The sequence below is a fragment of the Lacerta agilis genome, chromosome 5, assembly GCF_009819535.1.
Source record: "Lacerta agilis isolate rLacAgi1 chromosome 5, rLacAgi1.pri, whole genome shotgun sequence".
NCBI classification, from domain to species: domain Eukaryota; kingdom Metazoa; phylum Chordata; class Lepidosauria; order Squamata; family Lacertidae; genus Lacerta; species Lacerta agilis.
Genome location: NC_046316.1, coordinates 28831097 through 28852724, shown reverse-complemented (window position 1 = coordinate 28852724; position 21628 = coordinate 28831097). Strand labels below are relative to the sequence as shown.

The 21628-nt window shown below is 39.9% G+C and overlaps 1 protein-coding gene across 6 annotated transcripts in view; it reads left to right on the top strand.

Annotated features, from left to right (window-relative positions):
• The window catches only part of MICU1 (mitochondrial calcium uptake 1), a 131640-nt gene that overhangs the window by 58972 nt on the left and 51040 nt on the right, over window positions 1-21628 (top strand). For 4 of the 6 annotated variants that reach the window (XM_033149118.1, XM_033149120.1, XM_033149116.1 and 1 more), the window contains 2 exons: window positions 10002-10007; window positions 11319-11433. In XM_033149118.1, coding sequence (XP_033005009.1) covers window positions 10002-10007; window positions 11319-11433 — 121 coding nt within the window. The remainder of the gene's footprint in view (window positions 1-10001; window positions 10008-11318; window positions 11434-21628) is intronic. The other 2 variants (XM_033149122.1, XM_033149119.1) reach the window with 1 other exon arrangement.

Here is a 21628-nt window from a genome sequence, read left to right as displayed (position 1 = left end):
CTCGCCCGAAGGTGAGCACTCCTCCTGCGAGTACTCAGGTCTCTCTTCCTCTCAGACCTGAGTCTCTGCAGCTCGGGAGACGCCGGTGGGTGACTAGACCCAGGGGCCGCCTCAGCCTCTCCTGACCCAGCCGGTAGTGGAGCAGCTGTCAGTGATGACCCAGCTGACGGCAACGAGTTATTCTCTGTATCTGGAGCCAGGACAGGCTCAGGCCCCTGACTTGGCCCAGCTGGGGCTTGTTTCAGGGGAACCTGTGCAGACTGGGGCTCTTCAGGATCAGGCCTCAGACTTGGTTCAGATGATGTCTGAGGCAGAGGATCCGGTGCAGACTGAGACTCCTCTGGTTCTGAGTCCGAGTCCATCACACCGAGGTAGGATCCCAAAGTCCTGTGTTCCCACATCATCTCAGGATTCACTGCCACACAATTTCACTAATGTTAGAAGCCCTGGAATCACATGGATGAGGCTGATAGTGGGGGCCTTTCCCACCTGGCTAGAGAGACTGAGCTATGTGCATTCTGAAAGGTAGCACACTGCATGAATGAGGAGTGAGCTAATCAGATATAGTGATTTACCTATTTTGTATAACTTATTCAGTGTAATCAATAGTGTAGAAACTTTTCAAGGACGGGTCTTCCTTAGGTAAATAGAGTGTTAAAGCCTGTCTGGCTGCAGTTAATACTTCAGCTTATTAAAATGCATTCCCTGTGCTTCTCACCATATGATTTTAACTGAAAGGTACTGAGGGAATTGAGGAAAAAGCAGGATAATGACAAAAATATTCTTCTAATTAAATGCAGTGATCATTTTATAAAGCTTTCCAACTCTTACATTTGCTGGTGTTTATGCCTGGAATGCACTTCTGATGCCTTGGAGGATTTTTCAAGTGAGAAGAGTCCGGCATGCTGATGAATTCTCTTAAATAAGGCTGCACAGATTCAAACTGAAGCAGCACTGTGTTGAGATGTCTCTCTTGACAAGCGTGTGTATTCTTGAGGAAGCTGTGACGGAACATTCCCCTGAGGAACTTCTTTCTTTAATATGAAGGATTATGCTCTAAGCAAATAGGGCATTACCTCAGTAGCACTTGAAGACTTTTGGAAGTTTGTTATGAGAGGCTCTTTCACTCACTGACATCTGAACATCTGTACTGACAAGCACTGAATTGCAATTAGAAATGCAATCAGAAAGTGAAAGTCTTGTCCAAATGAGAACAAAAAGGAACACAAACTTTGACAGAAAGGCTGTAAGGCTGTGCACCTTGCTAAAAACATAAAGACCAACAACATTTTTTTTTTAGTATGCATTATTAGCAGGTGACCAGCTAGGAAGGTAATTGGGTGTTTGGATGACAAGGGAGCCAAAGGTGTGCTAAAGGAAGATGGGGAGATAGCAGAGAAGCTGAATCAATTATCTGCATCTTTCTTCACAGCAGAAGATATAAGGCATATCTCTGTGTCTAAACTAACTTTCCCAGGAAGGGCTTCTGAGGAACTGAGGCAAATAGTGGTGACAAGGGACTAAGCTTGCCTTATTGACAAAATAAAAGCTGACGAATCTGGGTCTGAGTGGATTCCACTCAAGAGTTCTTAAAGAGTTCTTCAAATGTGAAATGGCCAGTCCTCTAACAAAACTATGTCACATTCCCCCTAAGATCAGTCCCTGAAGACTGGAAACTAGTCAATGTAATACCAATTTTTAAATAGGTACCCAGGAGATTACAGGCTGGTTAGCTTAGCATCTGTTCCAGGGAGGTTTGGGGAAAACATTATTAAAGAGTGGAGTACCAAGTGTATAGAAGAATAAGTCTTGTTGAAACAGAACCGGTATGGCTTCTGCAAGGGTGGGTTCTATCACACTGCACTCCATTTGCTGGCGATCTGGTCCAGCCATGGCTCCCTATGCAAATAGAGAAGGCACACCAAAGCACAGCAGCTGTGGCAGCCTGGCATGATAAATTTGGTAGCTTCTCCAGTGAAATGGTACAGGGCTATCTTCCACATTGGAATGAAGCACTGAAGGTGGCTAGTTTGCTTACTTATTACAGTGATACCGTGGTTTACAACCATAATCCGCTCCAGAGGTCCATTTGTAAACCAAAACAGGTTGTAACCCAAGGCGCGCTTTTGTCAATGGGGCCTCCAAAATGGTTTTGTTCGTAATAATAAAAAAGGGTTGTAATAAAAAAAAAGTTGCAAACTGGGACATGCACTTCTGGGTTTGACGTGTTTGTAATCCAAAACGTATGCAAATCAAGACATATGCAAACCAAGGTACCACTGTATTGATTAAATTATAATTTTGTTGAGAATGCTCAAAGCTCAGTGACAGTTCTGCCATTCACCTTCCAGTCTCTGATACATAAAAATACATTAAGAAACCAAATGTATTTTTTCTCTCATGGATTTTTGTTTTATAAGCGCTTTAGATTTAAAACTGTCTTCAGCATTGTGAGCAGATATATAATGAAAGAATAAACTATGGCGATATGATGGTGCAAGAAATAATTTGTTTGAACGGAAGTGCAAGAACCATTTGCGAATGCTCAGAGAGACCGGTAATGGGGAATGCAAAATATATTCTGTCCTTTTTAAAGAGGCTCTTCTTGCTTTCTTTGCAAGGGTTTTGCCCTTGCATGCTCGGTTCCTGCTGCCTGTGAAGGGTCTTGGGACATTGGTGTCTTGTTTCGTTTTTCCTCTTGACTGTAGAATGCTAGTCTTGCATTTCAGGTGCAGCTTTTTAAAAAATAATAATGGTGATGGATATTTATTCTTTTGCTGTAAGGGTGGGTACATTTACATTTCTCTTTCTAGCCTCTGAAGACCACCAGTTAAAGTTCCAATGAACTCAAAGTTCTTTAATGAACTCAGTTTTTAAAGGGAAAGGTAGATTAGGGTTCTGATACCTTTAGAAGTAGTTTTGTTGTTCCAGTGGGATAAACCTCTGGTTTAAAATGATCAATACTCACATTTTTGTGGGATTGTTCCAGTTTTTTGACTTGCATTGGGGCATTGCCTTACTAGTAATTGTTGTTGTGAAGAGAGGGCTTTAAAAGCTGTGATACTTCATATGAAGGTTTGTCTCTCTTAAATAATTTTACAGCTAAATTAAAGCACAACTGATCCAAATACCAGGCGCTCCCACCCTGCTCATTTTTTATTTATTTTTTAGTTTAGACTTATTGTTGCTATGGGTAGAATTTTGGGATGGGGAAGATGTAATCTGACCTCGGCATCTGAGATTCTAGAGATTCAGTTTCTGCATCATGCTTCTCTAGCTGTGTTTAGCAGCAGAGACTCTGCCTTGGGATTTCTCTTAAAATTAGATGCAAGGATACATTGCCCGATGTGGTGATTGTGCTGTGGATCTCTCCAAATTAAATATCTTGTTCACAGAATCATTGGAATTCTTTCTTTTAAAAAAAATGTTGTGTAATTACATAGGAATTCCTTAAGAGCTACTTTTAGTAAGAGCTGTCCTATAGCTAAGTAGTATTTTTAAATGAGTGTGAATTTACTTATTTGGTCTATTTTTTAATCCTGCTTGTCCAAAAAAAAATCAAGGCTGTGTTTAATAATTAAAACCTCGAAATTACACCATAAAACAACAAATGCAATCTTAGAAAAATAACAGCACCAATCTGATACAAGTTCTCTTTTAGAATTAAAAACGACTACAAAAGAAGCATGTATACATTAAGATAAACCCAAATGCTACCAGAACATGCAGTGTTTGCTTGCATTTTTTAAAAACCAACAAGCTCCTTAAGTAACTTCTTAAAATAACCCTGGGGCCTGTTTGTCCCTCCAGCTGTTTTTAACACATTTGAAACAACTTTAAATACACATAGATTACTATTAACAGAGAACTTCCCTGTTCAGATTAAGTTGCCTTAGTTTCCTGACTTGTTCTGAACTGTAGTTTCCTGTTTCTGACAAAATGAGAAGGTGGGAAATTAGACACTGAGATCCAGCACTGAGTGCCTTTTGGTGGTTCCCACACAGTGAGAAGTGAAGCTACATGGAGCCAGGCAGAGGGCCCTCTTAGTAGTGGCACCTACCCTTTGGAACACACTCTCATCAGATGTTAAGGAGATGAGTAATTATATAACATTTAGGAAACATCTGAAGGCAGCCCTGTATAGGGAAGCTTTTTAATGCCTGATGTTTTATTGTGCTTTTAGTTCTGTTGGGAGCTGCCCAGAGTGGCTGAGGAAACCCTGTCAGATAGGAGGGGTACAAATAATGAATTATTATTGTTATTAGATTCTTGTTGGTTGCGATTGTTTCTGCCACATGGGCAAAAACGTTTGCTTGCATCTTGGCTTGTTAAACTGATATGATTATCTCAACATACCATTGTCTAAACATAAGATTGTCTAATGGCTGAGTTAAAACTACCATGGACCATGATATGTAATGCCTGCATATTGTGATAGGGGCAAACCTAGGTCCAAGAAAACCAGGTCCAAACTTTGGGTTTTGAAACTGGGGTTTTTTGTTTTTGTTTTGCAATAAGACCAATAAGATGTAATGTCTTTCAGATGTTTTGGACTACAACTCCTATCTTTCCTGAACATTGGCCATGCTGGCTGGTGGAAATGGAGGTTCAAAGCATATGCACTAAACCATGATTAACTGAAATTGGAAACAAAGTTTTCCAGTTGTGTCCTTTTGGACACGCTGGATAGGGGTGAGGGAAGCGCCTGAGCTTGAGGTTTGCTTGGACTCATTCCTTTCACAATAAACATAGTTATCCAAGTGCGGCCATGAAGTGTCCTTTCACAGGCAAAGTCTATTCCCCAAAAATGATATTTTAAAAAAATATTTAGCTAACACATTTTAATTAACACCCATTAAAACATCGCATCACAGAACTAAGGAGCCAGAGGAACATTTAAGGTGTCTCTCTGTATGAATTACTAAATGATACAGTGTATTAATTGAAAAGGTGTTATGCATCTTCTTGGGAAAGGGTAACTGCTTTCCTTGCCTGAATTTCGTGTTTGTCAAGTAGCAAGCAGAAATATTAAGACGTTACAGGTAAAGATGCAGTCTCTTCTTAAACACGCTTAGAGAAACTTGGGATGCTTCTTTCCTGGCAAGTCTTTGCTGAACTGAACTAGTGAAGACCTAAAGTTTTAAAATACTGTACATCATTTTCTCCCAGATATTTTCAGCCTACTCCTATGCATATTTACTCAGGAACAATTCACATTAAGTTGAATGCAAACTATTCCCAAATATGTGCTTAGCTGCCTGAGCTGCCAATGAAATGGAAATAACATTGAATTCTGTAGTATTGTGCAGTTAGCAAAACTGGATGTGGTCAACGGGGACTGAAAGAGAAAGGCATTACAGCAAACTCAAAACGCATACAATCTTAAGCACTCATCCCCCACCCCCCGCAAAAAAAAGATTATGCAGCTTCTTTAATCTGAAATGATACACAACAAGATCCAAATTATTAAGGATTGAGGGGAAAGTTCTGTTCTATTAAATTAACAGAAAGACCAGCATATAATTTTACCTCTTAACTATATGTAGCATATATTTTTTAGTTTTGGAGAAGGAAGCTATGCAATGATTGCTTAAGATTATCACATATTTTCACACACAGAAAAATGGTATTGAAGCATAAGCATTAGTGGCATGGATAACATCACTGAACATTCACCTCCTTCTTTCATGTCACAATTCCAATGGTCAGTTTTACATGACTTAACAGAGAAATAGTTGTCTAACTGGGGTGCACAAATGCTACTGAGCAAAGTACTATTCTGGGTTTAGCCAAGCTCTTTGAAATTCATGCTAGTGACTTTTGAACTAAGATTGCCACCTGCTCATAATTTTACTGTGTTCATAGTTGGGGAGCTATGAGTCGAAAGCATATTAAGGGCAGAGTTTGACTCATGTTTTCTCGGAAGGCCAAATATCCCCACCCCAGAAGTATTGCCTGTCTTGCCTTCCACTTCAAATATGTGTTTTGCCAAATATGTTTTAAAAACAAATTAATAAATCAGAGTACATTATTGATTGGACAGTGCTGTGGTGATTCATGTGTTCTATCAGTGCAAACATTTTTTGCTTTCCAGAAGGAACAATTTCTGGAGGTATCCTTGCCCCCCAGTCCTTCCCAAGCTGATTGAGGGATGCACAGTGGGTGGGGGGTGTAGCCCTGTTGCACTAACAGGACATGTGTTTGCTCTCACTAGCACAACTGTTTAGTTGAATCCAGCCCATAACACCATGTTATATCCGTTCTGACATTTGAAATTGCTGGGTAAGGAAGATCCAAGTCTATTAGACATTGGTGGGCTATTGTTTTTTTTAACCTGGTGTTCAGTAATCCTAAGATGTCAAACCACCTGACTGTGCTATACAATAACGTGTCGTTCTCATATTGCTCCATTCATGTGGCGGTGGACCTAGCTGTCATTAATTTGGTTGAGTTAAATGTGGCAATCCTACTTCAAACTAGGTCAGGCATTTTCTTCCTCGAGGACACTGTCTCTGCAAATATTTCTTTGTTCAAGTAAATACATTTATCTGTCTTGCCTTTCAACAGCCACATGAATAGAACAATAAAGCATCTCTACCAACTCCTGTTTGGCCAATGAATATATAAGTAGCAAAAGCCTGGGTTGCCCCTGCTAGTCTGTAAAGCTAGACAAGACAGGGCAAGATGGACTCATGGTTTGACATGGTCTAATACCCCTTAATCCTATTTATAGGGATACAGGAAGTAAGGCAGAATATCCCATGTATACAGTACGTGAGTGGGTGAATCCATTTCCCCTTCTGTTACCATCTTAACACCTTTTGACTTGAATGGTCCAGACAGTAAGCCTGATCCTATGATTGTGAAATATGCCCAGTGTAGAACTACCCTCAGGTTTCTGCTATTGTGACAATGCATTTGCTATTTCTTTCTTCCAACATCAGTAGGAAGCTAGAGGAACTCCTGTACTTCCAAGTTCTTAGGGATGGAAAGAAAAACATTTGTCCTATCTCATTTCTCAAAGAGGGCCAGTCCTGGCAACATTTTTCTTCATATCATGGCTTTCTGAAATGAATTAAATAGCATACATGTGGATCCCCCCCCCCCCCCGTTTTATTAGATGCAACATTATCATAGTACTCCAGAAGATAAATATGTAGAAGTATTGCCTTCCATGATTCAACCCATTGGGCAAAATGGGTATTCACAATCTTTCTTGCTGTCCTTTTGACAGATGGGCTGTTCTGTTTTGTCATAGTTATTCACTTCTCCTGCATGGTCCATGTACAGCAACATCTGCAAGAAGCATTGCTTTGATTGTTCACTTAGCTGATGGTCTAAATCTATTTGGTGGAAACTGAATCGTTCACTTCTTCTGTATATGCATATTCTTGCTTGTGGTGATATATATATATATATATTTAACTGAAGTATGCCGAAGTCTGTATGTTTGCCTTGTATGCTTGTGGCTAACAGGATGTCTCAACTCCAGAATTGTTATTGTAAATAATCTCTGTCCTAATGAATTGTGCATTTTCTCCACCCTATCTGTGTTGTGAACTTCGATCAACACTCTGAACAAGCCCTATTGATTTGATAAATTCACCATTTTTCAGTAGGCTAAACTGCCTTCCCTAGCCAGGGTGTTTTTGAGCAATATATCCAAAGCAAGTGGGAGCTTCATATAATAAAGTGTTTACTCCTTTCTTAATTTTGACAAATTAACTAAATTGGCCTGGATGCTGGAAATTAATTTAGCATCCAGTTGCAAAAAGGGCATTCAATGTGAGGGTTGTGCTGAAGTTATTTTAATATTATTCATACTGGTGATAAGGAGAGGAGGCTGGTGTATTAACACTAACAAGATACCACTTACTGCTTTTTCCCTGTCTCCATTTGCATGTTGAGTTTGCTTTATAAATACCTTGCATTGGATTCCTTCAAATGTAATAACGCATTGTGCAGCAAGAAAGAGCAGCAGCAAATATAATTGGGGGAGGGTGGTGTTGAGATTCATAGAACTCAGTTTTATACACAAGAGAAAATGCATTTTAATGGAGTGTGCTTGAGCGATTGATTTTATGCCTGTAGAATTAATATACAGAATTGAAGAGGGAATAGGAAGCTCACTCAGTGGTATTCAGGACTATAACACAAATGTGCATCTTGCATTCTGACCATGTTTAAATACTAATTATCTATCAATGGCTATTGCTTTCAGTTCTATAATGAATTCTATAATGAATTCCAGTGGAAGTCTGGCATTAAAAAAATTCTCAATAGTTATGGGTGAATATGGTTCTTTTCCTAGTCTAATGGTTTCCTGAAATAGATTTAACCCATTCTAACCAGCCCCCCCCCCCCCAATTCACTGTGTATATTTTAAAAGTTATCCAGAACAAGAAAGTGTATTACAGTATAATTATTGAGGTGGTTTCCCCTTATGTTTCATTCACATGTAAACTTTCTAGAAGTGTAACATGGAAGTTGAAAGTGTTTCGAATGCTTTAATTTTGAAACTACACCCCCTTTAAAAACAATAACAACAAAATGGTATTGCTAAATCAGCAAATACACTTTATGGGAAAATCCTTTTGGAAAGGAGACTGGTAAGTTAAGTGTATTTAGGATCTTAACTGTCTAAATTCTTAAGTCTTTAAGATACATAATAAAATAGAGGGGGAATGCCAAGCTAATTGCATTGTGGGAAATCTGCCCAGAGCCTCATCTAAGACTGTGAGGTCCAACCAATCACAGCTGTGATCCTTCTTTAAAGTGAATTGCAGTATCAATGGCTAATCAATACTGATGGGACAAATTCCTGGCTTGGATCCTAGGAACCTTGCGTCTGGTTCCATGTGTCCAAGGGGCCTTACAAGAGTTTCTTGAATTTCAGCCTTCCATTCTGCATGGTAAACCTTGCTTGAAACTGAGGGGGGAGCTTTGGAAGTAGTTTGTGAAATGGCAGGGGGTCTGCCATTCAGGCGGGGAACGTCAGCGATTTCTTGATGTGGCCATGCATTTGTGTTTATCTAAATAGATCCCAGACCTACCCACCCCCAAGAAAAAGAACTATGGAATTTGTTCATAAATGCATGTTTCCAGAACTTTAATCTTAAGATAAACATCAGTGTTCTGAAATTCTCATAGTCCAAATGTGTGATACTGTGATTATATTTCCATATATCATTGATAGCACATAGTCTTCATCTACGTTTGGTGTTAAAATGGGAGTTACTTGGATCATAAATAGTGCATTGGTTCCTTAAATACATGCTATAAAAGATGCAAAATCTGCAAACTATCTCAGGTAAAGAGGTAAATATGCAGCATTAACATAATTAATAAGTTAATTATAAGCCCATGCTGTGTAAAACATTTTCCGCAATGTTACTTGTTTTTGAAGCAGTATCAAAATGGTATTGGTAAGGCAAAAACCATTTGTTTATTGAAAATGTACCTTTAGCATTAGGATGCATTCTGATATTCCCTAAAAGTGTTTGCACTGTTAAATGTTTCAGATTGTTAACGATTTCTCATTTGACATTTTTGCTGTCTCTCATTGACAAAATAAGAACTCTGTGCCCATTTGTGTAAGCCTAGTAGATTCTGGCTTTAATTAGAACTTGCAGTTTTTAATCAGTGTGATTACTGTTTTCCGCTGTAACTTTGCGGACCAGATAATGCCTAACTTTTATCTAAATTCAATGGACTGTTTCCAATTTAAATAGAATGAGCTTTGCAAGACAGAACTGGGATGAAAACCATCATAGGCATCTGAACCTCAAGAGACGGTATCTCCTGGGGCTCTTGTGTACCTTTATTAATTAAGAACATACAGTAACCAGGACTGGTTAATTGCTCCAAATTTTCCTTAGGTTTTCAAAAGTAACAGATCAAAAGATGCTGCAATGTTTTTGATGTGCTTTTGATGTGCTTTAAGTGTCATTGCTTAACAAATTGTCTTTCCTTTATCTTGTATATGATGGGATCCTCGCTAGACAGAGGTAACAGATAGGGGACAGTTGTTTAACTGCCCCCTGGTGTGCTGTTGGTGGTGTCTCTCTTTGTTCCCTACTATTGTTCCTAAACTTAAGCTTGCTATTTCGGTGCTTCTGTGCCTGCATGTTTTCATACACATTAACCACAACTCCACTTCGTCCTTTAATATTTTTCTTTCCTGTGTGTGTGCGTGTGTGCGTGTGTATATATGATATATATTTTAATACTTCTGAACTAGTAAATTTAGAACCCAACCTCTAACCCACTTTGTGCATACTTTTCGGCCTTTAAATCTTCAGTTGTCAAAATGGTTTAGCGCTCTTGAGTTCAGCAATTTATCTTGTGTGTGTGGTAGGGCAAAGGGAGAACACTTGTGTGGTCCTCTCTGCAGTACAGTGGCCATAAGTGTGCTTTATTTCACCACAGTCCAGTGCAGATGTGATGTTGTTGATACCTTAACCGTGGTGCGGAGATCAGGAGTGAAGCATAGGTGTATCCTACTTCTTTCTCTCCTTCTAGCAACTTTTCCTCTCCTTTCCATTTCTAGGGTTAACAAAGGTTTTGCATTGAACGTGCAATGATGCAAGCAACAGTTGAGACTAACTCATGAAGCTATGTTCTGCAAACCTACTTCAAGCCATTGTTACAGTTTCTAGTTTCAGGGGAACCATGGTTAGCATTAACCATGGCTTGCATCAATGTACATGTCACCCAAACCATTGTTTATCATAACTCATGCAGCCTGCTCCCAATTTCATTACCATGGTTAAGAGAGGGGCATCCTTGGGTCTGTATCAGACCTGCATTGCAACTGAAGTAGTTGCTGTATATAACTTCAGTGAGAAACTTTGCTGAAAGGGTTGTTGTTTTGCTTATTCAAAGCAGGGGCCCTCAATCCCAAGTACTAATATATTACTTTTTAAAAACAGAAACATGAAACTGACTGTGAAATTCCTTGTGCCTACTATATTAAAAATGGCAATAAAGAGCCCTTAGAATACCTTGGCATTTTGCAAACAATTAGGCTGGAACAGTAAGGCACCTTTTGAGTTTACTCTTCTGGGTTGAAATGTGTTTTGTAAGATACAGAATAAAGCTTGATTCTTATCTTAATCTTCAAGAAGCAACTGACAAATTTAAAGGCTGGAAAAGTTATCTAGAATGGCAATAGGAGGGGGTTTATTTAGGGGAAAGGATGGGTAGAGGCAACAATATTAAAAGTGTAAAATATGTGGTCTTCTTTTAACTCCTTGCTTTTTAAAATGAGTTTATTTTCCTTCTCTTGGGAACGTCGTGCTTTTGATTGCTTAAAATAGAGAATCTCCCAGGAACGTGAAAAGTTTGCAGATGAAGACAGCATATTTTATGCACTTGGAGAATGCGGTTTGATCTCCTTTTCTGATTATATCTTCCTCACTACAGTTCTTTCCAGTAAGTACATCTTTTGTCCTTATCATTTTATTAAAACTGAGGGTGTTTTTTTAAAAAATAAAAAATCCTTAAATGATGGCATTATGGGGTGTGTGTTTTTCTTACAGTTTGTCTATCTTCAAACTAGAGGTGCTTAGCTTATTTTGCATCAAAACTTATTTGATAAGGGCATTTTTAGTAAGTTTCTTTATATTAAAGAGCAGCTCTATACTCTACCAAGCCCTGCAGGATAGCTAAGCCAGTAGAGCATGTGACTCTTAATCTCAAGAGTCATGAGTTTGAGCCCCACGTTGAGCAAAAAGATTCCTGCATTGCAAGGGGTTGAACTAGGTGACCCTTGTGGTCCTTTCCAACTCTATGGTTCTACAATAGAAATAGCAAAGCATCTTTTATAGCCCTTCTAGGAATGTAATTAGTTGTTGTATACCTAGTCAGACCATTGGAACATCTAAATCAGTAGTGTTTACACTTAACTGGCAGTGACTACAAGGTTTCAGACAGGACTCTTTCTGAGTTCTATCTAGAGATAGCAAAGACGGAACACAGGGCTGCCTACATACAGACATGTGCTCTGCCACAGAGCTATGGGACACCAGCACCTGGCTCTCACTGTGCTGTAGAGGTGCTTATCAAAATGCTTACCTATATGCTTGCCTTTCCACTTTCCACTGGGATGTTCACGGTAGAAGAGCAATGCATAAGTAGTTGGCAGAGGTTTGCCTGAATCTCCCCACCTACACAGAAGTACAGTTTGCACTATTAATGTGTGTTAGGAAATTTCTCTCATTTCAAAGCAACCAAGCTTACAGCCTGTTGGCAAGAAAAAGCCAAATCATAAATATGAATATTTGTTCCTGTTCTTTGGTGCGCATTGTGCACATATATCAGTCGTTTGTACTTTCAGAGTAGCACTGAGAAATGCTGAGGCATCAAAATAGCAATTCCACATTAGCTTTATTCTTGCCCAGAAAAGTGCAGAGAGGAAAAAATGTTGTTTGTCCAACGAAATGAGCAAGGACTTGCTGCAGAATTCAATGAAAAAGAGTTTATGGGTTACAACACACACATTTCTTTTATATATAGCTGCTTTATATCCTAGGAAGGGCTATTTTATCTTTTTTCCGTTGTGTCCCCCCCCCCCGGATACTTTTTGATGCTCCATGATGATCCACCAGATGTTTCAATTGCCCTGCCTGATCCCTTGGATGTAACTCAAACATACAAAATTATGTGAATGAACAGTATATAGATGTGATCTTAGGCAACCAGTCTCTCTAAATTGGACCTAAGGAGAAATACTGTTATTGGTGGCATCCTTGGCTTCTAATCTAAGATACCCCAGTCAGGGCAGATGGAACTGCAAGAGAACATGTTTTCTTGTTTCTTTTTAAAATTTCCACGTATTGCACATAAAGTTATAATACATAATGAATTTTTCTTTCATATTATTGACTTCCCATCCCATTTCCCATGATGTTCTTCTTTTCTATCCCTTTGCTGCACCCTAACACAGTAATCCCTAATTCTCTCTGTTGCTCATAGTTCAAATCCTGCTCGCAGTTTCATCACATTATAATATTTCTTTAAGTAATCCAGAAAAGGCTTCCATTCTTCAATAAGAATAGAAATAGAAATAGAAATACTTTATTGTCACTGTACCACTTGTTTACAGTGAGATTAAACGAGCCCCCCCCCATCTCTCAGTCCTTGTTACATCAGCTGCAATGTTGCTGTCTTCCATTCAGCAGCCTCACGGCCCATGGGTAGAAACTATTCTTTAACCTGTTGGTGCGGCTTGTCATGCTTCTATATCTTTTGCCCGAGGGCAGGAGATTAAAATGGTGCTGGCCAGGGTGTGAGTCATCCCTGCGAATGTTCCTCGCTCTTCTGAGGTACCGGTCTCTAGTGATGACATCTAGCGGACTCAGGGGACAGCCCATTATATCGTGTGCTGTCTTCAACACTTTCTGTCCATGGCTGTCAAACCAGTGTACCACACTGTAATACAGGTGTGATGTGAATACGGGGTGGTGAATGCTTCCCTCTGCGAGGGAGTCTTCCCAGACCCGCTGAAAGAGGCGGTCATTAAACCGCTTCTTTCAAAAACATCTTTAGACCCGGCCAATATGACAACTATCGCCCAGTCTCAAATCTACTGTTCTTGGGCAAGATGATTGAGCGGGTGGTTGCTGAACAACTCCAAGCACGCCTGGAGGATGCGGACCATTTGGATCTCTTCCAATTGGGATTCAGGCCTCCTCATGGGACTGAAACTGCCTTGGTCGATGATCTCCGGCAGGCTAGGGACAAAGGTGAGAGCTGTTTCCTAGTTCTGCTGGATCTCTCAGCGGCCTTTGACACCATTGACCATAATATCCTTCTGGACCGTGTAGAGGAGTTGGGAGCTGGGGGCACTATTATACAGTGGTTCCGCTCCTTCCTCCTGGGCCGTGTTCAGAAAGTGGTGGTGGGGGATGAGTGTTCAGACCCCTGGGCTCTCACTTGTGGGGTACCTCAGGGTTCCGTCTCCCCCATGCTTTTTAATATCTATATTAAATATCTATATTTAATATCTATATTTCAGTGTTGGCTCCGACCGACCTGGTGGAATACTCTGTCCCACGAGACTAGGGCCCTGCACGACCTGACCTCCTTCCGCAGGGTCTGTAAGGCAGAGTTATTCTGCCTGGCCTTTACTGTAGCCTGATCCCCTATTACTTTTCCCCTTCCCTATTTTTCTGAAGAAACCCTTCTGGGTCCCTGCATTAAAATTCCTCCCTGGTCTCCCTACTAGCCTAGCATGACTAACCTGGCCAGTTAGCCCTGGGGATCCTACTGATGTTTGTTTTTATGCTGTTTTTTAGCTGTTTTTAAAGTTGTTTTAATCATTGTCTTATATTTGTTGTTAGCCGCCCTGAGCCCGGTCTTTGGATTGGGAAGGGCGGGGTAGAAATAATAATAATAATTATTATTATTATTTAGCTGTTAACTTTGCTGATTCAGCATATTCCATCACTTTGCTTATTCCATTCTTCTTTATTGGGTGTAATTTGCACTGTCCATACCCTGTTCATTTTTTTATTTTCTATGTTAGTTAGATCCAACCCAGGCAGTTTTATTTTCCATTAACTCGGATGTGGTTCTCATCCTGATTTGAATTCTGTGATGCTACTGAATTACCTTCTAAACTTGAGGAACTTCGTATCCTTGTACTGCCCTTCCTGCATTCAGCTTTTATCTGCCCTTTCATGTCGCTGTCACCTATGGTGATTGCTACAGCAATGCTAAGTCACCCAGTTGCGTTTTAACATGTTTAGCTCCTGATGTGGGGCTGGCAAAGTCATGACTGATTCCTTAAGGTTCCTTCACTGTGGTTTGCCGTGATTCCGAATCGAGCCATCCCCTTTGTTCCATAGCTCCTGTTAATTTGTTTTAAACCTAATTAGTTTACGCCTCTAATAAAATAATTAGTTACTGCGTGTGAATAAAACAAACCATTAAGAAGGAGGAAAACGGAATGTTAATACATTATTAAGTAACAGAATGTTAACAAACTACTTATGTGTAATTATAATTGCAGGATGTTCCCTGGTTTTTAAGGAGTACCAATTAGTTCAAAAACAAATAGTCTCTGGCTGTAGCTATGATCGACTTTGGCTTCAGCTGTGTTCTGGGTGAGATGTATTTGCTTTTCTGCTGGTTTTATTAGTGCGTGATAAAGTTGATTGTATTTAATATTTTATAGTGGAAGCAGCCTTGGGAGAGTTTTTACTCTTAAAGGTGGCCTATAAATGTTTTAAGGTAAGATAGAAAGGAATAGGCTTGAAAGATGGGTGCAATTCTGTGTGCAGTTACCTGGGGGTAAGATCCACTGAGGTCAGAGGAGCTTTCTCTTGAGTAAACATGAATAAGATTGCACCATAAATGGCTTATTTGAAGTTATCTAATAGAAACCTCTGTAGAGTCAGAATATATGTAATCCTAACTAGTGGAACAGCATCATAAACTTCTTCATAGATGGTGTGAAAAATTGGGCTTATCTCGGCTTTATTTTAATTCAGATTTAATCAGCGATGTGGCATTGATTTTGGCACCACTCAGCGCATCTGTGCTAGCCTTTGAAAGCCTAATTACAAGCAAGGAAAATTAAATGCCAAAATTAAGAGATTTGACGGTATCTGCAGTTTTTATTCTGCCAGTTACGCTCCTTTCTGTTTCAAAACATTAGTCTATCTACTTGTTTTGTAGACCAATTGTGATGACTTAAAAAAAAATCATATGGGTCCTCTCTTAAGTGGATATCCCTAGCAATCCAATGAATAAAGTTAGGAAGCATTAGTCCATTAAGCCCTAGAAAATGGGTCTCATTTTGGGGGTTGGTTTTTTTTTTCTTACCGCAGTGCTCATCAGCTGGCCAGACCTTAAATAAAACTCATTTGCATTTTACAAGCAGAGAGCTGTTTGCCTACTGCATAGAAAATGAAGTCTGTCACCATATTTTATTTATAAGTAATTTACTGCTCTCATGCAGTCTGTTTCCTAGTCTGCTCTATGATCCCCCCCCCATTCCCCCAAAAGATAATAAAACAACATTTAGAAATGTGCTGATAACTTCTGGTCTTCTGTTAAATGAATCCTATAGCAAAAAAAAGCATGGAGGATGCTGCACCAGTTTCATTGCTTTAGCTACTCTCCAATTTTAATTTTTATTAGCACTATTCAAATTTCCTTAGTGATGAGATACTAGGCTTACACAAAAAGAGGTGGAACTTCCTTTTTATCTTCTTTAGAATTGAATTGGGTGAAATGACATTTGGACTGGTGGATGTATTTGCTGGTACAGCAGTTATAGGACAGAGATAATGAAAATGTGACACTAACAGGACTAGCAGGAGAAAAGATAGGTCTGGTGCTTTTACAGCCCAGTCCTAATGGTTTTAAATTATGTTAAAATGTTGTGAACTCCCATGCGAAATAACTGTATTTTTAATAAATAATTTTTAATAGGCTATATTTGCACAGAAGTAAATCCCACTTATCTAATTCAAAATATCAGTAGCTCCTAAGGAAAGATATTTAGGATTCTGGCCCTACAGCTATAATTTCTATTTGTAACCAGAGAAAATAAAAAAAGACTTGTAAGTTTTAACCTGATTCACTGGTAATCTGCTGGAATTTCTTGGTGTAGCTGCAAGGGAGACCACACTTGTTCGATATGTGACCCATCAAAGCCGATTTTCTATCCCCAGTTTTTAATTCTGTGAGGAGACATACAGAGATCTATATTGGAACAAATAGCAGCTTCGGGGGATTTGTACTGCAGAAGGAAAGGGTTAACCTGCACTCCGCTAGCACCCTACCCTAGAGGAAACTGCAGTGGAGAATGAAAAAGAAAATGCTAAAATGTTGTATTTGTTCTTTTAAAGGGAACAGTGAGGTAAAGGTAAAGGGACCCCTGACCATTAGGTCCAGTCGTGTCTGACTCTGAGGTTGCAGCGCTCATCTCGCATTACTGGCCGAGGGAGCCGGCGTACAGCTTCCGGGTCATGTGGCCAGCATGACAAAGCCGCTTCTGGTGAACCAGAGCAGCGCACAGAAACGCTGTTTACCTTCCCGCCGGAGCAGTACCTACTTATCTACTTGCACTTTGACGTGCTTTCGAACTGCTAGGTGGGCAGGAGCTGGGACCCAGCAACAGGAGCTCACCTCGTCGCGGGGATTCGAACCGCCGACCTTCTGATCGGCAAGCTCTAGGCTCTGTGGTTTAACCCACAGCGAACAGTAGCTTTTGCTAAATTGGAAGCTCACTCTCACTATTTCATTATCTCAAAGACATCCCCGTTGAGAATTTTGGTCCATATGTTGGTTGCCACCCATGAGCGGTATGCTTTGTGCAGCAGAAGTAATAGCCTCCCCCAATCACTGGCAATGGTAGTTGTAGATCCAGGACAGAAAGTAATTGTGGGTCAGTGGCAATGATTCTATATAAGGTGAACCCTTCATAATGTAATTTTCATCATGCCAACCTGATGGATTCTAGCCTTCTAGCAAGGCAAGTTTAGAATAGCCATTTATATAGCATTGGGCCAGGACTTGGGCATTAATTTACTACGGAAAGCTTTGTCTTTGCATTTGTTTTTGTACTTTGAAGGTCAGCCAATAGCTGATGTAATGTTGCTAAAAGATAAGGCTTGTACTCTCATCTAAACATTGTGTCTTATCTCTTCAAACTGCAAAGGAGAGATAAGTTTAACTGTATTCATCATTGGTGCTTTAAAAAATCATGTACTGTATTGCCATTTATTTAACATCTTTGTATACTAAAGACTTTAAAAAAAAAAACAACCCTAAAAGAAGCCTTATGTCATTTGCCACTAAATGTGTGTTTTATGTTGTGTCCATATGGAGTTTTGGCTTTGGTCAAGCGTGAAATGGCCAACATGGTTGCCAGGAGATGGCAACCCCATAGCTGGCTGGTAGTCACTGGAGATTCTTCTGAGGACTTTACTAGGTATATGATGTCATTCGTGCTATTAGCAGTGGCTTTCTAGAAAATAAATTGCAGTTGTGGGCAGATGCCTTGATGTGCAGGCTAGGGGGAATTTTGCACTTTGCCTCGCACTGTGGACCTGATCTAAACCTCCCACTTGTTCCAGTTGCATGAATGGCATTGGATCCAGTTTGGACCTGAATCTCCATCAAGGAGTCCACTTCAGCTAACCATAAATGCTTCAGTGGAATATAGGCCAAACTGTATTCAGTTCTAAAGCAGAATTTCTCACACAGTCTGGGATCTTGGTTGAATTGATTAGACCGTCAGGGCAGCTCCTGGCATCTGCTTACCATGTTAGAAAATCCAGAATTTTTGCATACTTAAGGCAAAATAAATGAGGCACATTGGCTGTATGTGCACCGACAGTGGGCACTATGTAATATTTGGTTTTGACTTTTTGCAAGCTGTGGCACATACCAGTGCCTTGGACATACACACACACACACACACACACACACCACCTTATACCGTAAACCAACTGACCGACAAACATATCTACATGCTTCTAGCTACCATCCCAAACATACCAAACAATCCATTGTATATAGCCAGGCCCTACGTTACAGCCGCATCTGTTCCAACTTTACAGACAGAGACTCTCACCTAAGAGATCTACAGCAAACCTTTTTAGAACTAAAATATCCACCTGATGAAGTTAAACAACAGATCGACAGAGCCAGACTGATACCCAGAGAGAACTTGCTGCAAGACAGACCCAAAAAAGAAAATAACAGAACACCACTAGTCATCACATACAGCTCCCAAGTTAAAACAGTACAACGCATCATCAGAGATCTACAACCTCTCCTAGACAATGACAGTTCTCTTTCTCAAGCTCTGGGAGGAAGACCCTTCATCGCATACAAACAGCCACCCAATCTCAAACAGCTCCTCACCCACAATAATACAAAAACAGGACTCAACATGGACACTGGTACCAGAGCCTGCAATAAACCCAGATGCCAACTTTGCTGCCACATAAACCCGGATAACACCATTACTGGTCCCAACAACATCAAACACACCATCTCAGGACTATTTAATTGCTCATCTTCCAACATTGTGTATGCAATCAAATGCCAACAGTGCCCTTCAGCTCTCTATATTGGACAAACAGGCCAAACCCTACGCCAAAGGATAAATGGACATAAATCTGATATCAGGAATCACAAGACAGAGAAACCAGTAGGAGAACACTTCAATCTCCCAGGACATTCTATAAAAGATCTCAAAGTAGCTGTCTTAATACAAAGAAATTTCAGAAATAGACTGGAAAGAGAAGTGGCTGAATTGCAACTAATCACCAAACTTAAAACCATGGAGAAACCTGGTTTGAACAAAGACATTGGATTCTTATCTCATTATACATAACAAAGCCATCTTTAGCCATCTCACCCCTTGCATTTCCCTGCAAGACTAACTTGCAGCCGTTTAGAGTCGTCAACAGGTTTTCCACACTTATCAGCCTATCACCCATTCCCACCACCCTTCTGAGTAATACCCCTCCCCACTCCCCCACTATATTTAAGGATCTGGTGACTTCTGTTTCAGTGTATCTGAAGAAGTGTGCATGCACACGAAAGCTCATACCAGGAACAAACTCAGTTGGTCTCTAAGGTGCTACTAGAAAGAATTTTCGATTTTGTTTTGACTATGGCAGACCAACACGGCTACCCACCTGTAACACACACACACACACACACACATATATATATATATATATAGCAGTGTTCCCCTCTCCCCTTGCTACTGCCAAGTTAACCCATATTCTCTTCTCAAATTTCAGTGTGAAAATTCAAGGTGCTTTGTTCTTCCCTTTCCCATAAAGGACATTTTTCATATAAACCCAAATCAGACAGATAATACCATTCAATTCATATTAGCTAGGATATGACATTTTATTTTCTGAATATGGAGAGGGGAAGTATAATATGTTTAAAGTTCTTTTTAATGGAATTTTTCCATCTCATTAAGTTGTAAAGATGAGTTGTAAAGAAACAATTTTGCCCTTTCCCTTTCCCCCTTTTTGTCTGCTTAAATTACAGTGTGACATTATGCATGGGTATAAATTGTTTGTAGTGTTCCGATTTTTTGTGTTGATTTAATTTTGCTGACTGGAGTTAATGTTTTGTTGAAATGCTGAACCTCTGCTGGAAAATCTTGACTTAGATTGCAGTCCTAAACACACTTAGTGGTGGAGAGTCTCCCTCCTCAAATTTGATGGGACTTGCTTCTGAGTAAACATGCACAGGATTGCTTTGTAAATCCAGTAGTAATGTTCACTAGTAACGTATTGCTACCCTCTGTTAAATTTTAGAAGGAGCAAGGATGGCATGCAGGCATCTAGGACTTTATAGTCTTATCTGAATCTCATTCTCACCAAAGATCAGTATCATTTTGAATAACATAAAATCGATACATAATCTGCATATTTGGACATTAAATATTTGGAAATTAATTACCCTGTCAAATATATTTATTTTGAAGATTTAAAGCAGAGCTTTGAAGCTGTGGCTTTCTAGACTGTGTTGCACCATGTACCGTGACTCCCATCAGCCCTGACTTTTGTCCACGCTGATTGGGGCTGATGAGAGTTGTAGTCCAACAACTTCTGGGGGGCCACTGGTTCCCCACTGATAAGGCAGTTACCTCCCACAGAAATTGTAACAGCCCTCATAGAGGGGAAGTGCTGGTTTGAGAATTGCCCACTTGACCAGGACAACCCACATTGTGATGACCTCTTCTTACACATTTCCAACCCAGCTCACTCAACCCACCAAGGGAGTGGCAACCATGCCCCTACAATGGTGGTGTTGTTTTATGAATCTCCTCCTGCTTTTATCCCAAGGCAATTTACAAGTATGTTGTAAAAACAGCTAAGGTGTGTAAATTGCACCAAATACTTAAAAGCTTGGATTACAGCCCCTCTGCTTCAGACACACTGTAAAGTAGTCTTCATTGCAAACTCTAGAGGCATCATGGGTTTTTGATTATTTTCCCCGTTTGTTTTTCCCAGCCCTTGTAATTGCTTACAATAAGCACTTGCCCTGAACCAGTGGCAGTGTACATATTACCCCGCTTACCCCCTTAGAAGCAGGTTATCTGTATGAATGCCGCCTTATTTGTAGATTTAGATTTTATTTCTAAATTGCCAAATAACATATTATCTGGGTGATTATATGTTCTCTGTGAGATGATCTTTAACCTGCCTTAGTTAGTGTTGAAAATGCTATCATGCTGTCTTTAAAATCCAACCAGGTTCCTAACACATGGCCAAATTACAAGATGGAATTGGATGCGTGGTTCACCTTGTTGTCAAGATGTCAAGCCACCTTTTCCCTTTTAGTAGCGTACATTTTAGATGTGTCCTTGTGGAGGTCCCAGGAGAGAAATATTCACACATTTATTCAGCTAATCTTCATGTTATGCAAACATTTGAGTGAGGGGTAAATCTTCAGCACTATGAATTTCCAAGGAAAATGAATGCATTCTTTTGAGCATTAACCTAGCTCTGCCATAAAGGTATGCAGCTAATCCTGTTCAAGCAAGAAATTTCATGGCTTAATATTGTACTGGCATAATAAGAAAATCATCCCTCTACCTTCACTATGAGGAGTGTTGTAGAATAATATTAACTCTGCT